Source organism: Rutidosis leptorrhynchoides, unplaced genomic scaffold, assembly GCF_046630445.1.
Source record: "Rutidosis leptorrhynchoides isolate AG116_Rl617_1_P2 unplaced genomic scaffold, CSIRO_AGI_Rlap_v1 contig311, whole genome shotgun sequence".
Lineage (NCBI taxonomy): Eukaryota > Viridiplantae > Streptophyta > Magnoliopsida > Asterales > Asteraceae > Rutidosis > Rutidosis leptorrhynchoides.
This window is the reverse complement of record NW_027266554.1, coordinates 31168-48791: the sequence shown is the minus strand read 5'-3', so window position 1 is coordinate 48791 and position 17624 is coordinate 31168. Positions and strand designations below refer to the sequence as shown.

The 17624-nt window shown below is 40.6% G+C and overlaps 1 protein-coding gene and 1 pseudogene across 1 annotated transcript; one reads left to right on the top strand and one right to left on the bottom strand.

Moving 5' to 3' along the window:
- The first annotated feature begins 4558 nt into the window (after window positions 1–4558).
- On the top strand, window positions 4559–5558 carry LOC139882824 (zinc-finger homeodomain protein 2-like; annotated as a pseudogene).
- Window positions 5559–10578: 5020 nt separating this feature from the next.
- On the bottom strand, window positions 10579–16291 carry LOC139882825 (protein root UVB sensitive 6). The gene is made up of 13 exons (XM_071867089.1): window positions 15917–16291; window positions 14979–15077; window positions 14713–14826; window positions 13645–13716; window positions 13444–13554; window positions 13247–13366; window positions 12003–12104; window positions 11796–11868; window positions 11572–11655; window positions 11430–11494; window positions 11188–11289; window positions 10903–11085; window positions 10579–10632 (listed from the first exon to the last, which is right to left on the bottom strand). Exons 1-13 carry the CDS (start codon window positions 16289–16291, stop codon window positions 10579–10581), a joined length of 1554 nt encoding a protein of 517 aa, XP_071723190.1.
- Between the last annotated feature and the right edge of the window lie 1333 nt (window positions 16292–17624).

Sequence of the window (17624 nt, the reverse complement as noted above, 5' to 3'; positions counted from 1 at the left end):
TGTTTCTTTTTTCTTTTTTAAATCTAAACCGGTGCCTCATGGTATCAGACATACCATGAGGCACCGGTTTCAATTGCTGTGTTCTTTTTTTTTTTTTTTCATCAGACATCCTCGAAGACCTTCAGCTTTATATTATTTGTAAGACATGATTCGAATTTCAAAACTTATCCAATGTGTTCTTAGGCAATTCTTCTACGAAATACATTCTTCATTAGTTTCGTGAACTACGGCTACTGTGGTATTGCATTAGTCATGTATTTCGAAAATTTTATAAGAAAAAAGGAATAGTCTGAAAATAAGGATATATAAATAAAAAGGAAATCAAAGAGAGGACAGGAGGATTAGCCCGTGATAACTCACAACCCTAGCCTCAATTCATCGATAGTTGGCACCGCTCTCGCAAACTAACACAATGAATACATAGCCCTTGACTAGCCTCTTGCGTGACCGTCGAAGGACCGCGACACGGGTGGACATGACGTAAGCCCTAACTCATGTGTCGACCGCCACTTCAATAACACTTGTACCGGCCAAAATTGTAGACACATTTATGGTAACAAATTAACTTTTGGTATCTCACGGATAAATTTCAATTTTAATGTTGTAAACAATTCAGGAGCTTTAAGATATATATTTGGCCTTTTATATAAACTGGATTTTTTTTTTTTAGCCTTTACGATTTTCTTTCTAACTCTCTAAGGCTGCTGCTTTGTATGACATTCACGCCTTGATCAAATCAAACAGAAAACAGTGCATAGAATACGTTGTTAAGTTCGAAATGACTTGTCCTATCGCGATGTCTTACCCGGAAAATCTTCCAAAAAACCGAGCTGTTTTATTTTATTTTTCATTTATTTTCTTTGTATTATCTAGAGTACATTTTCGTGAATTTTCATTACATTCGGAAAACTTGTGGATGGATAATTAATGCATATATACCGTAATGTTATTTTCCGACTTCAATGGACAAAATGAAAGTTCCTTTATCAGTACATGGCTTGGTCCGATGGATCATACCTCACTCATTTGTACTTCCACATTTCTTGTGATGCGAAGTGTAAACTTAAACATCAGGCATAATCAATACAGTTACATTAGCAACTGATTCAAACAAATTTCGTGACTTCCAATGTAACAACCGTTCTACCATTGTAATAAATACTTCGTCAGAATCAACTAGAGCTACTTAGTACAAGGAACAATGATAAAAAGAAAGAAAGGAGAGAAAATAAATATCTATCTATATATATATATATATATGTATGTATGTATGTATGTGTGTGTGTGTGAAAGAGAGAGAAACTTCAAAAGGGTACTAGGGAAAAAGCAGAAAAAGGGGAAATCGAGTATTCTCAAGACAAGAGAATTACTAGAAGAAGAGACAACATAGATAGCAACAAAACCCTAAAGATGGGGATAAAGTGTTGTAAACGTGGTGGTGAGAGTGGAATAAAGTGGGGGAAGTCGATAATAGCGAATAAAGCAATCTCTCGACGATGAAATTCCATAAAAGAGGCCTCTCTCTCCTGTAAAAACCCTCCTCTCCTCTCCTTTGATTTCTTGTTTCTTTCCCCCCACTCTTCCAATAGAATATGAGATCTGAAAAAAGAATCCCACCGTATTACAAATGTCAAATCCGCCATTTGATATTTTATATATATTTATGTGTGTGTGTGTGTGAGAGAGAGAGAGAGATTCGGATAGTAGATAATCATGGCTTTTTGTTTAAAGCGACAAAAACACTCTCATGCTATCAATACTCAATTTAGTAATAAACAACGTTACTTACCATAACCTTGTTTCTCTCTCCTCGCCCTCTTTCTCTTAGGCTCCGTTCGCTTTACAAATAATTAATGATTTAAAAAATATTTTTTAAAAAAATAACTGCTTGTATTGCTTCAAATTATTAGTGAATGGAAATTTTTTTCAATATCGACAATAATTTATATATAATTATTTTTGTAAAAATTGAAAATAATTTTCATTTTCGTAAGTTATATAAGTAATCATTTTTAAGAAAAATCTTTTTTAAATTATTTATTTTTTATGAAACAAACAGAATCTTTGAGTTGTCACTTTTTTTAAGATTTTATTTTCTTCTCTTACTATTCTCTCAGTCCTATCGTTTTGCTTTCCATTAAATAATAAGAATTTTTTTTTATCTTCATCCAAATATTAAGTTAAGATATTTTCTTTATTTGTGTCACTATGTGAACTAGTTATAAAATCGTGCATTTGGCATAATATAAATAATAGCACACATAATCACTTAAAAAATTGATGGTGGCGCTAAAGTGTGTTTCATTCAAATAATATTCAGGTAAAAAGGATGAAGGCCCAAATTTGTGTATAATGCGATGTGTATATAAATCATAATTTCATAAGACTTTTGCTTAGATATACATCACAATTTGATCCCGAATCATATAGTAACTCAAGCACATAGTCATTATTACATTTTTATAATTGAGCTATGACTTTTCACATGAACTTGATTATATACGAATTTCATTAATTTCTTGTTGAGATTGAGTATGTATATGTTAGAAATTACAAAACATAGATTAAATTATGACTATGGTTAATATATTGAACTCTCTAATTCCATATTTAGATCCAATGGACTAATTGCTCAAAAAAGATGATAAATTGACATAAGCGAATCAGCCTTAATTTTTATGTACATCCAATATTGTAGTCAAATAAGATATTGGAGAAGCAAAAGTCATTTATACCATAAATTTTTTCAATTTAAAGAGTAAAAGAAAAGAGAGGAAAAGAAAGTCATCTCTCACTGATGAATATTAGAAAAAGCAGCCGATGATCAAATTATCGTAAGCTACGTGATATATTGTCGTCCAAAATAATTCCACCCGAGTATAAGATAATTAACAAATTTTCATTGCCGAATCAAAATAGTATGTTGATATGGTGTCATTATTTCTAGATAACAAATGGAATGTGCTGTGTCAGCCACAATTTAGACTTCTCCCTATTTTATTTATTTCTTTATTTATTTATTTTGGTCGGTTCTTCTCCCTATTCTGGAAATGCATAAATTGTCCAATAAATGCATACTCCTGCCATGTTGGTACATGCCACAGGTATACCCTAATAAGCATTTTGAGAAAGAGATATAGCAGTGTATAACGTGAAAAGAATTTGTGTGAACAGTTAATAAATTGGACTATAAATAAGATGGATGGTTCATGCCCCATGGCTGTAGCCATACCAAAGACAAACCCATCATTACATACCATACATATATAATATATAATATATAATATCCATCATTCAGAAATTACAATGGTGATGGAAAGAAGCTGTCATTTATATTGAAATGCATCATTCACATGAAGAGCATGCAGCTGCACACTCGCTCACTTGTTTTATGACACCAGAATTGAATGCGAGAAAAGAAATCTTGTGTGTTCGTGTTGTGTAATTTGTTCGAGTCGAGGCCCTCTCTCTCTCTCTCTCTCTCTGACACACTGGTGCAACCTGGCGTAAAACTTGGATGCCTGATAGTGCAAGCAAAGCAAACAGTGCACACCACCTCCTTTTCTTACTCTCTTTCTTTCTTTCATTCATTTCTCCCCTTTATTTTTATTTATTTTTATTTTTTTTGGATTTTATCATCTTGTTAACTCATTTCCATTCCCTCTTTGTCTGCAAAAGATTTTTGCTTTTCTTTCCCCCATGCCCTCTCTCCCTCTCCTCTCGCTTTTTTTACACTCTCTCACCTCTCCGCCCCTCTATAAGCTCCCCATAAGCGTGCTTCACTAGCAAAGCAAAACCCGCCCTAGCTATTTACCACTCTCTCTCTCTCTCTCTCTTTCTCTCTGTCACTCTTCACTCTCTGTCTCTCTTTCTTCCCCCCTCTCTCTCTCCGTGCTAAACTGGGTCATCCTCAGCCTAGGAAGCTGTTTGTGCTCAGAAGTCACAAATGATGCTCATGTGAGTTTTTTTAGTCATCATAATGGTTTGGTTTCATGCCATTCTGTGCTTCCCCTTTGTCTGCTACCTTAATAATGTATTCAGGGCACTACTACTAGCTAGTCTTCTTCTTCTTCCCTGCTGTAATCATTCTTGTTTTTCTCAAAAGACTTTAGATGGTGAAGCGTGAGCTCTGATCCCGACTTCTCTGCTTGGTTTCGGGAAGCGGAAAAGAAGAAATTTGCGAGGGGAGAGAGAGAGAGAGAGAGAGGGCTTGGTTGTGTCCTCCTTGTTTAGCACTAATTAATCCGACTTGTCAGCTTCTTCTTTCTTCTTCTTCTTCTTCTTCTTCCCACGCGCACGCCCTTCCCATGTTGACCTTCTGAAGTTTGCAGTGATGAACTAGGGTTTTGTTTTGTTTAGCCCTTTTAAAGTGCAAGATTTTCTAGAAGTCTCGCTAGAAAGCAAAACCCTTTTCGGCTTAATCATTGTTAAACCTCCTTTCCTTGTCTTTCTTCTCCTGTTGCTTGCTTGCCCCTTTTTGTCTCCAGACAAACAAACCGAGACCCCATTAAATAAAAAGACATAATTATAGCAAAGACACACGCTAGAGAGAGAATCAATGGAGCTTCCAAGTCAAGATACGGACATCCCAATCCCCATAAACAGCAGCTTTGGCGGGGGTCATGGAGGCCACTTGATTCATCAACCACAACAACATGACCCTTCTTCTGCCAATCGCATCACACAACAACCACATCAACCTCCCTCGCATCCCCTCCAATGGCCCTCCTCCACAACCAACCCCCCACCACCCTCCTCTGGAGGAGCCTCAGCCTCAGCACCAGCACGTGATGCCCTACAAGAAGGTGGTGGTCAAGTACAAAGAGTGCCTCAAGAACCATGCAGCCGCCATGGGAGGGACTGCCATGGACGGGTGCGGCGAGTTCATGCCCAGCGGAGAGGAAGGCACCATCGAAGCCCTCACCTGCTCAGCCTGTAACTGCCACAGGAACTTCCACAGGAAAGAAGTTGAAGGTGGTGGTGATGATCACGAACATCAATGGTACAACCAGACCCCACCACACAATCTGATGAACAAGTCTGGGAGGAAATTTATCCTGGGCCACCAGATCCACCCCAAGAATGTCAATGTGCTGGGTGGCCACGAGCCGCCTCATCATCATCATCATGGGTTAGTCTACCCTACAGCTGCAGGCACTCTCATCTCCTCAAGAGCACCTCCACAGCTCCACCACCAGATGATCATCCCTTACAGCATTGGCGCCCACTCCCACTCAGGCCCCTCGGAGTCCGATGACCAGGAGGACGGTGGTGGCAGCGGCGGAGGAGGCGGGGCAGGGGCAATTCGGGCACCGCACCACCAGGCGGTGAAGAAGAGGTTCAGGACGAAGTTCACCCAGGAGCAGAAGGAGAAGATGTTCAGCTTCGCAGAGAAGGTGGGTTGGAAGATCCAGAAGCAGGAAGAGTCGGTGGTTCAGCAGTTCTGTCAAGAGATTGGAGTGAAGAGGAGAGTGCTCAAGGTGTGGATGCACAACAACAAGCACAACCTTGCCAAGAAGAACCCCTCCAATAATAACACACCCAGTTCATTAAATTAAATTAGTCAGAACGTTGAACTCGTTATGGATTTGCATATACATGAGTGGGTTTATTATAATGATCAGTTTGGTGTTACCTTTATGTTTTGATGTGAGCCGGATTTCTTTGTGTCAACTTAGAGTCAGAAATGATCGCCATAACTGTCCTTTTTTTTAAGAGAGAGTTTGTCTTAATGAATTCCCCAGGATCTGATAGTTATATATCTGTAGGTTATTGATTATGCTATCATTATTCTGCCTTCATTACAAGATGCGGATTTAGACAGGCGAATGTCTCATGGAGGAGTTATTGTCATTGTGTGATTTCTAAGTGCTTTCCCTTCGTATGTATAAGCTGTACTGAGTTTTGTACTCCATTCATGCTGATAAAGAGTCATTCTTGTTAAAGCTTTAGCTAAACGTGCGAGAAGATGATGTTGGTGATGATGATTTACCAGCTGGACATTGATGCTTTACAATCTTTTAGCCTCCCGAAACATCGCACGTCCTTAGAAACAAATGATCCGGTAAAGTCTGCTATAATATCCCAAAAATACATCAAAACACAACTGTTTAAACTTCTAGAGTGTGCTCTTTCAAATCCGGTAATCATATAATGATGAACTTTGTCAAGTTCATACGGGCATCAGATAGTTCTTGTCGAATATCAATAATTAGTTTTCTTTTTCTTCTGTCAAGGAAGAGAGAAAAATAGGTTTCTACCTCACATTTTCATGAAACCCTTAGCCGAAATCACTACATTTCAACATCGTAACAGAACTTCAATATCTCATCATGGATCGACCGTCAAAATGAAGTCTGATTAAGTCTAAGCTCATTTGTGTATCTAATTTGACCAAATTCACTAAAAAATTTAAGTCAACCCGTTATGGTTGACTCGATATATTAATTGTTTTATACTACATTAATGAGTAATTGTATGGCTCTTTCACCAAATTAATACCCTACATGTGCCTCAACATGCAAATCTCACTCATACGTGGGAGTTTTCCGTATTAGACTGCTTCACCCTAATCAATAGTATCATTCTACACCAGCATATTTTAAATTAAATATTCGCCGGGTTGCTATTAGCTGCAACATCCATTAATGCCAATTGCCACATCTGTAATAACCACACTGAGCTACAGCGGAGCCGGCGGTGCTATGGCACAAAGTACGCCTTCACTCATTATCTCTCTTTGGTGCAGACTGAACTGTGATGGTAATCCTCCCCTGACAACCACGGAATTTAAGAGATCCTTTTCTCGAGATGATCAACAAATACTAAAACATATTGATGTCATTGATCAATCATCGACTCTATTGCTGCCTATTCGGATGTGTAGAGAAGTCTAGTATCTCATTCTAAGGTTAGATCTCTAAGAGGTAGTTAAGGCCCGAGTACATTAACATGTTGAATTGGAGCCAGGTTACCAAAAAAAATTAAATAATAATTTATAAGTTAAGTAGTTTTGCACTTGAGCTCTCTCTTCAAAATCTCTGTAGGATAAGATATGAGACTTCTACTACCGCTTCTTGGGATGCAGAAAGAAAGTTGAAGACCTCATCCTGAGGAGATCTCTAATAGGGACCAAATTCCGAGTCTATCAGCAAATCTACTAGAGTTAACCTTTCACACAAATCAATGAGTTATACGTTAACTAGGTATGTCTTAACTACTCGAACTAAGGCTCCCTCTTTGATGTCTCTGAGCTGACTCTCGGCTCTATTTGAGCACTAGCCAATTTCTTAATACAAGGTAGTTGTTTCTCCACTTTTACTTGCCCAAACTTCTCTTGACATTGAGGAAAAGATTTGGCATATTCCATTCGGTGCAATTCACAAGCAGACACCTCCTTTCTTCACATGATTCTTCCTTCAAGTTTTATTTTTCACCGCACACTGTTCTTTGTATTTCGCAAATAGACACGTCTTTCTACTTAAATCTCCCTCCTACTTCCGCCAATTACTATTGTATCACTTCAATTTTCATTCCATCTATATACCTATTAGGGAAGTCAGCGACATTGATGCTGCTGATATTCAACCAATCTCTAAAAAGTTTAAAAGCTTCTTCTTATGGTATAATCATCACGTTTTCATGAGAACTTCTCTTGGCCGGTTATATATCAGTGAGTTTGGTTTCAATTTGGAAGCTAATGATTGGATTAAAAAAAGCGTAGGCCTCAGGCAATTTGGCTAAGAAAAACTCCGTAGTGGAACTGTTGGAAGGAAGATTTGGTCCTAAACTAGTCGAAAGGTAGGTATCCAATGAGGCTGTCGTGACCAAATGTCTTTCGAGCCTCGTATTAGCTAGTAGTCTTCCGAATGTGCGACTGATTAGTTCTTGGAAAACTCTTTATGAGCCCTACATGCTCGTGAGCTTTCATGCAAAACAGCAGGCTTTGCAGAGGAACCTAGTGACGAGCGTTTGAAGGGATGGGCGGGACATTCGACAAAAATAGCTCGAACCGTTCATTCGTAGTGATTCATTGATCCGTCGGTACGATTCTTGATGCCTTCCAGAAGCAGTTTGGAGACATGGGAATTTTGGAGACATGAGAATAATCATAACTTGCATCTTCAAGATCAAGCGGTCGAAGTAAAAAATTTGCAATACCATCCAACTGTCAAATTGGACAGAACGACTCTCATTGAAAAACTTATGATCCGGCTGACTCTATTAAAAAATTTGACCTAACTCAAAAAGAGTAGAGGAGGCTGCACATCTATCTTGCTGATCCCCCTGCAAGCAATCAAATTAGTAAGTCTATAATCGTTTCTAACGGACTCTTTATGCTCAGATGCCGGGGTTTGCGCGTGGATAGGTTCTAATGCATATTACAATGCAGGTTAATTTGGTATTTCATGCGAGTTCTTCCTTCGCGCGAAAAGAATAATCGAATGGAGGACCTTTCTTGTTTGAAATTTGCGAGAACGATGGCAGGTGACTTTTCGGTTGAGAACAGAATTGCACTTTCTTTGAGGCGAAAAACATCTCTCTGGCTGAAAGCAAGACGTGAGGATGGAAAAGCTTCGGGATGGACCCGGTGGGACTCGAAGCAAAACGAAACATTGCCTTTGTCTCCCTCTCTTTTTTTCGATAGTGGCAAACGTTGACGCCCACGTAAAAGTGGGTTTGCCTAGAGGTTGACGAAATGTCAATCTCAGCGTGGCCTATGCGTGGGGTTTTAAAGAAACAATTTGGCTTTGGTCCAGACCAGACCCCCATTTCCATCGGCACGAGTCATTGATAATTATCCAAGAAAGTCTTAATCTATTTTATAGATATGCCAACTAAATTCTAAACCTTTTAATTTAACCAATTGAATCTTAAACCTTTTGATCATTTGCCAATTAGTCATTCCGATCAATTTTGACTGAAAATCGCTTAATTTGGATACTAACCTACTTGCATTGCACGACCGACGCTAACCTGAATGATTTTTCAATTATTCTAAATTTGCATGGTCTTGGGTTTTGATCAAGTCAACTCGATTGGGAATCGATGCTAATTATATGTCATGAATGGGGGATGCATGCTCTTACTTCGAAAATTATTCACATCAACACTGGCCGTATCACCTCACATGTCTGCATTAGCCACTTTGAGCCAAAATTAATCGAAAATACTATAGTAATAAATTATCAAAAGGTAATTGAAAAGTTTAGAATGGAATTGACATTTAGACGATAATTTTTTTTTTTTTGGGGTAATTTTCCTACGTATATTGGCCAATACGAAAAAGTCACGGTCATTGTTGATTCGATCAAAGGAGAGTCTCGAATGTCTCCACACATCATGCGTGAACTCCAACACGGAATTAATAGGGGTGCTACTTGGTCCATCCACACGAACACTCTAAAAACACAAGGACGACCGACACAATTTAATAGGGCCCCCCTTGTTCGCTCATGCATCCGCTGCTCGTGACCCCGGTCATTGACTTTTAAACTAGTATTGCATCGGAATTATTCCGTCTTCCTTCTGGTGGATCGATGAATCCGGGGTTAAGCTGAATTAGCCGACTTCACGACGTGTTTAGTTCGATCTAATTTCCCTAGAGGCACTTCACCCTATGGATTCACTGCTCCTTTCAGCTGTAACGAATCCACATTAGTATTTACTTCCTCGCTCATGTTTAACACAGATGCATCTTAACAAACGCTAAGCTAGACAAGCATTGTAATAGACGCTCATATGGACAAGACAGGTCAGTTAAAATTTGGGTCCGTGTCTCTGCCGCTCGATTCTGGGCAGTGGCAAGCCAGTCGACGTTCAAGATCTTCTAACCTGAGACAGCTCTAGTCCTGATTTTAGGTAGGACTAATATAGTTCATTCAGTGTGCCCTTAAGGGTACAGAATTCAATGCCCTGATTTGTTATTTAGTTTACAGTTCGAAAGAGGCCGAAAAACAATCTTTGTAATGCTTCAGACCTCGATATATGCAGCGAAATTATAAAGTAAAGTATCAGATATACTCGGTATATAAATCCACATATACGATACGCCAACCGAAACTTATAAATATGACAAGAAAACCAAAAGATTATGATACAATTTTGGGAGCGGGAAGAGAAACATTGGAATGTCACTGAAAGACCAAAAGAAAAAAACAAAAGAAGCAAGCCAGTGACACATTCAAAATTTTTCTTGAGAGAGAGAGAGAGAGAGAGAACCTGCCCTGTGATGTCACCCCAAATACAAGGAAAAGGTACCATGGTACAGCTACTTTTGGGACATCAATAATTCCATCTTGCCAGTTCGCTTGCACATGATTGAGCAGAGACTCCCTTAAGTGACATGTTTTAGTCTGGATTTTGACCGCTAGATAGGAGCCATCAATAATTGCCATGGCAGACAGAGCCCCTTGGGGTAACAGCTTGTTTGTATCCTCGATATACATGATTGCTGTTATTTGACAGTGGGATCTGTGTAGGAGATGCTCAAGATCTGGAATAGATCTTCAATGCCTTCCACAGGTGGGAAGAGGATAAAAGTCAACCAAGTATTTGAATCTTATCCTGTCGATTTTTTCAACACAACCGAGCTCGACCGGGATTAAGAAGTGATTCAGACATCACCCACCCCTGGAACAAGAACATTTTCAATTTGTTAGATCCTATGAATAGTTTAAGCTCTAGGCAAGAATCGTAAGGCGAGTTTTGGTTGTCCCAATGAAGCTGGAAGAGCTATATGATGATAATGTCATTCTCAGTTTTGACTGAGTGCTTGCCACACCAATGCTAGCACCAGGACAGAGCCGGGAGTGATACCGAGGCATGCATATACACATCAGAGGGAACAGGAAGCAGTTAAACTCTGTCTTTTTAAATAACATGAGGTGCAGATTCACTTGCCTGTTCTGCTGCTTTACTCTTAAAATGCCCATAAGAGGCCAACACCATCTCACAAGACTTGGCAATGCGATCCTCGAGGTTGGCAGCTGCTACAGCAAGGGATGAGTAACTTGGTTCTTGTGGAGTCTCAGAAGATGACCAGCCTTTGTTTGATGAGTGTAGAAAATGCAGAAGCACATGAGCCTGAAGCAGAGATATGTACATAGTAAGACCCTCACGTGAAAAGACAGGCAAATTTACTCAGTGAAATGGAGTAAAGAAATGCAGGAAGCAACAGTGTCTCACATGGTAGGCTGCTTTAAGAACGTCGTCTGGCTTTGCCTTTTCCTTCAGCAATGCAAACACTTTACCCTTGGATGGATTGTAAGTGACAATATATTTTTCTTGCTGTCATCAATCAAGATCAAATCCTTGCTTATTACAAAGGCAATACAGGACAAAAGGGAGTATGCAAACACACAAAACCCCACATGCACACAAAGTAAGGTTGAGAGAGAGAGAGAGAGAGAAAAGGGGGAGAGATATACCTCAAACAAAGGTGCTATGGCCAGATATGCACCTGCATCCTGAAAGGCATCCTTGAATCTTGGTCCTGTCAAATGAAAGAGCTCAGCTCAGACGTTTGAAGAAATAGGGTAAGTTCTTTCTTTCAATCTTCAAAATATGTACCAAGAACAATCGGTCTCTCCTTCAACCATGGAAAGGTAAATATACTTTCTTTCATGTTCCCTTCTCGCAAAGATGGGACTTGACCTGCATATTGAGCAACATATAATTAACTGTAAGACACGTATGCACCGTCCACATCATGACAGCTTACCATGGGGATGACCAGATCGTTATCAGAAGAATGACTATAATGTCATCCATGCCACAAAGAAACACATTCTCACCTGTCTTGAGGAATGAATCCACAGCCACACTGAATCTTGCACGGTTCAATGTATGCAGAACCACAGACTTCACCTGCAAAAAACACAACAAGACATGGATCAAGAAATCAAACATTGCACAAGAAAGCATTTTCCTTCAATATCTCAGCACCCTGTGAATGTGAAAAGGTGCTTTTGTGTGCATGAGAGAGAGTTTTGCAAACAAACCTCCTGATAGGAGCTGAAGATATATCCGCATGACAAAAGAGCAAATGTTCTAACCAACGAGGGATTCCTTTTGGAGATCATAATGCTCATGCCAGTTCCCAACTATAAAATGATACAAGACACGCATCAGTGATTATCATTTATAAAATCCAAAATCCTCAATTCTTGAGTCTACAATGCAGACAGCAGTAAACAGTCAAAGTAAAATGTACCATTCTACCTGCCCACCCTCTTCTTTTTCCTTAGTTTTTTCACAAGCATAGCAATGACTGGAGTGGGAGATTCAGAGTCGAAAAGAAATGAAAAGCAAAAGATAAGGAGGGAAGAAGGAAAACTGAACTCACATTACCACTCACACAAGTAATAACAACCTTTCTGTCATGAATTAAGCATGCACCACTTGCATATCAACCTTAAACCTTAATATGCATTATTAGAATTTAAAAAAAAAAAAAAAAAAAAAAGGAAATTTGACTGTCCAAGGACATATCCTCCATTAGAATCTTACAGAAACTTCATGGAGCTTAAGATGAATGGAAAGAACATGATTTCTAAGCATTTGCAGTAAGTTTCCATACCCATATCAGTCCCAAAAAGTCAAGAATGGTACATTTTCATTGATTTGTTGATGCGAACTAATAAAAGCTAATATATATTACATTAAAGAAACAGAACGCTCCAAGGAAATAGAGGCCATAAATGAATTTTCAGGGTAGAAATAGCCAATGAAGCATATTTGCAAAAGTAAGGGCAATGAACTAAAGATAGAAAACAAACGCTCCCCCAAGTAGATTTAACTCTTCTTCTATGAAATAGTAGATTAACTACTAGCAACTCAAGAAGCTCTCTTTTAGATACTAACAGTATGCACATAATTTAAGCATCTTTAATACTTAAAGGGAAAGGAAAAGGATGCAGTGCTGATGCTATCTTGCCAGTTTCTGTTACATAATGAGGTACAGTGATCAATATGCTCATAATGGGTATTTTAAACAAGTCGTCATACTGCCAGAGAAAAATTGATTTAAAATGCTCCAACTTAATTTCATTGTCAAAACTAACGTTAAAGAAAGTAATCGATCTCAGCTAGACAGTCAAAAGCAAGTTCACAGTGCACGCTATTTTCGCTGTGGGACCAATCTAAAAACTGGGGATCTTGTTAAAACCAATGCATCGGATCCTTATGTAGTGTACATGTTAATCAAAGGAACAAATACATCTGTCTCAAATCTTTTAGTATGTACCAAGTCCGCAAGATTGCCAACACATTCTCCCTTGGCAGTAACATCTCCAATATTTTCTCCTCTAGCAAAAGCTTTGTAAATTGGTGTCCGGGTAGATGTTGATGTTACGGCAGCAACATTCTGCATATTAAGTGCTAAGAAGTGAAGGGACTGAAAAGAAATTAAATCGTGTCAAATATCGATGAAGTATATCCAACCTTGACTACGTTGGCAGCACATGCTAAAGGAAGAAAAAGATGAGGCACAGCTGAAGTTGCCAACTCCAATCCAGCACCTAATTCCATTAGAAGATCCCCCGAAATGCGCAACTAAAATTTTCCAGCAATGCAAGAAGAAAATCAATATTTCCAGTACAAAAGCCAGCACCTACTTATAGGCATAAAAAAAATGCATGTTACCTGCTTTAGATCATAATCAAACTTCTTTCCTTGCCTTGCAAAAAGCATCTTCCCAACACGTCCAGCACCGTCCTACAGTTTTGGTGCAACTTTAACCAGTTATGAGGAAAAGTAAATTGACAATCAAACTCCAAGATAAAGAAAGTCCCATTCATGTTTCTTTCCCTGAATTTAAAATAGTGCAACTCATTGGCACTGCAAGTCTCCAACGCCAATGCCTACTTTTTGCAACTAAGCTAACTAATCCGTACAAAATCTAAAACAGTAACGAGAATCAAACACCCTCAGTCAAACTTGTGTCGCTTCATACAGAGAGGCATATAATTATTAATGGTCCAACTTCTAAGCAGAGAGCTGCATTGCCTAGTTCATCCAATCACCATAATATGTCACCTTTATATAACTACTCGACAGAACCATCAGCTTCGCACTCTTCCATCCAAACAATCCTATTCACGCGTGTTGTGCTAGTATTTGCAGCACCAGAAGGGGGTTCTCGTATCACGCGCAACTCTTTAAAATTTTTTTTAATAAAATACTGGAAATAGCAACACTCCCAAGGAAAGAAAAGGGGAAAAATAGCCAAAATTACAATGGTACCATATCCATAGAATATCATGAACAGAGATTCAAGCTCTGGCTTAATTACTCTAATGCCAAAGATTAACCACCCCTACCCCCTCCAACAGAAAAAGGGACAAAATAGAGATTGAAAGGAGGAAAAGAACCTAAGGTAAACTGGAAACGTTATGTAATAAAGAAAATCAAGCAACTGAACAAGTATTGATGTAACATTGAAGCAGTTTGCAGAACAGCCAAATTTACTTGGTATAGATATTAAGAACCTAGGGGAATGCTAAAGAAATCCTTTATCAGCAGCACTATCACGACTAACTGAAGGCATGAGGCACCTTTATCACAGGGACTATCAGGAGTAATCAAAGGCGCATGCTACCATGGGTGCAATAGCCAATTACAAATTCCATGGAAGATCTTGTAGGGCTTCCGCTTTAATGTTATTGACTAAATGATCACAGACTTATTCGGAAATATGCTAAACAGTCCTACCTTGAGAATCCAGTTAATAGCAACTGCACCAGAAGTAGCCGTGTTTTTTGAAATTCCGACAGAATTCAAAAGGGTCCGTGTAGTGAAAACTCCCATTGCTCCACCGAAGAAGTGCTGCAACAGACATAACTATGTTTGAGAGCCAGGGAGGATTAAAGTATGCGGCATTTTGGAGCAATTTAATATGACCTGATCCAGGTGTACAGTACTACGAAGGAGGCTTCTTATTCTGCTAGAATGGGAGATTTGTAAGATCGTAGCAGTACCTTTAAAGCTCTCCATGTCATGTAAGGCACGTATGAGGGGGTGACACTATCAGGAAAACCATCAGGCACGACATAGGATCTTACAAATGACATGAACTCCTGAATCGAAGCAAGCATGATAGTGAGGTTGCAGAAAAACTCGGCACATTTATTTTTTGAGCGGTAGGCAATTTATTGTTCATCATTGGCATGAACATTTATTAGCCAGAGAAAAGCAGAACACGACAAGTAAAACATCAAAGCAGGGGATGACCCGATTACAGCTTGTCCAATCAACCTGCATCAAGCAAGCAGCACAAAGAAACTTAGACGAGCTACCAAAGAACCAACCGGAAAACCAAAATATTTCAGCATATAACTGATCTTGTGAAAAGAGCCAAGATCACGACAGTCTCCCTATGCTTCTTACACATTCATGCTTGAATTTGCATTCCACATTTATCTCATCCCAGACATGAGACAAGCCCCACAAATATACCCTATGACGGCACGTGTACAACTCGTAATCAGGTAGACACACAGGTAAGCATTACGCGAGAAGTCGATCATCCACATGACAATTCCAAGCCTCCAAAGAAGAGAATCTGGATATCGGCATCCAAGACAAATCGTGGGCAAACCGAATCAAAATCGAAACGAACAAACTAGCAAAACACTCACTTCCTTTCACATAAGGAAGCAAACTTTCCAACTCCAATCGAAAAGCAACGGAGCAATCTCACTCCAAAAACTGAATATTTATCATCATCATCACCATAGCACAAGTCCCGAGCTTCCCCGCAAGATGCATGACACACATTGGCGCCTCCAAAAGTGCCCAATTCAACCGTACGCACCGACAGCAACACACGCACAAACACACATGCAACAATGCATCCTAATCAGATCGACGAACGCACTGAACCGAACAATTTCTAACGAGGAAAGGCGGAACTGACGTCAGCAGGGGATTGAGGGGACTGCAGGCCGACAGCGCGGAACGACCCCTTCCTGAACCTCCCGGGGGCCGACCCCTCGTCCTCGGCCACGTACTGCCACCTCCGCCCGTCGATCTCCTCGCAGCAGATCAGCCGCAAGCTGGACCCCACGAATTGCTCCCCCGCGAGCCCGACCCCGACGGCGGCCGCCAATTCCCGGCTCGCCTCCGCCGCAACCGGCGGAGGCGGGGCGGGGGCGGGGGCGGGGGCGGAGGCGAGGTTGGCGCTGATGCGGAGGGTCTCGCGGACGAGAAGCCGGGCCTCCTGGGAGGAGGCGGAGGTGAGGGTCTGGGAAGCGGAGCTGGAGGGCGGCCTCTTGATCTTCATGGGCGCCATGTAAAAACTCTAGAGAGAGAAGCTCTGGAATTATAAACTGAATTATAAGAGACAGGAATGTGCGGAGGCTGGGCCAATGAGATGCAAAGAAAGAATAAATACAGAAAGAGAGAAGAGGGAGAGGAGCTTCGATGTTAACGAAGAAAAGGAATGGCGATGGAGGCGAGACGGTTGGGAGGTGACCTACGCGCGGACAATACCGAAAGGTACCCAAACGGAGCTACCGAGGGAAGGACGACGCTCTTTTCACGCCTCCTCCTCCTCCTTCCTCCTTTTTGCATTGCCCGACAAAAACACAGGGGACGGCATCCTCGTGTCGTTCGTCTGATACCCGGTTGAAGTCGGAAACCGAATCGATCCGGACGTGATCGAATAACCTTAATCGCTTCACCGACCTTTGCTCTCTTTTTTTATTTATTTTGACACCGTGCTGCTTTTCCGCGTGTCTTTTATTATTATTGTTGTTGTTGTTATGAAGATTTCGCTTTTCTCGCGCGGGATAAAAAGTGGATGATTCCAAAAATTTTGGAGTTGGGAGTTGCGGGATCGGTTCCCAAATCTGAGTCGAGTCTGAAAGATGACTTGTGTTTCATTATGAAATTTCTACTTTGTATTGAATTTGAAGGGTTTCTGGAAGAATAGGGAATTGGGCGGTTCTGCTCCATGGGGTCTTGGATCCCAATTCTTAGCCAAGAACGGACTGATCTGAGAATTAATTGCCCATATCATGTTTTATTAATAAATACTCTTTCACCCAAAATAGAAAGAGTGGAAGGTTATGGAGAATTAAGAATTAACCGGTTCAATTCCTAATTTTAGAATTATAAAATCGGGGGTCACATGGTCGATTCCCGATTTCAAAATTCCGAAACCGAAAGTCACATGGTCGGTTCCCCATCTAATCGTGGATGGAACTATTAGATTTTTTTGGTCGGTAAAACTATTAGGTTGTTTTCCTAGAGAGAGAATGAAAGAAAGAGGGGAGAGCAACAGGCACCGCCGCACAAGTTGTTCGGAGGGGCCACCTCACCAGCGAGGAGCAAAAGCTAAGTGCATCTTCTCTCTCCTGCCTTCCTTTCCTTCCCTCTTGTAGCTTGACTTGATGTAGCTTGTCTTTTTTGGGTCTTGAGACTGGGAGGGGAGGTGATAGAGTGACGCGCGGGTGCACCGGGGGCGGCGGCACCTGGGGACGGGGCGATGGGGGGGCCCGGACACGTGGCGGGGAGCATGGGCATCTCTCCCCACTTGCGATCTCGGATTTTCCCTTCCTTCCTTCCTTCCTTCCATCTGACGGCAGTGCAGTGCGGACGGGAACGAGGTTGTCGTGGTGGGA

Excerpts from the sequence above, each read along its gene's own strand:
- LOC139882825 (XM_071867089.1), bottom strand. The coding sequence starts at position 16,291 with ATGGCGCCCATGAAGATCAAGAGGCCGCCCTCCAGCTCCGCTTCCCAG. Across the intron at positions 11,869-12,002 it reads TCTTCAGCTCCTATCAGGAG|GTGAAGTCTGTGGTTCTGCA; the intron begins GTTTGTTTGCAA and ends TGTTTTTTGCAG. Across the intron at positions 11,290-11,429 it reads CCATAGCACCTTTGTTTGAG|CAAGAAAAATATATTGTCAC; the intron begins GTATATCTCTCC and ends GATTGATGACAG.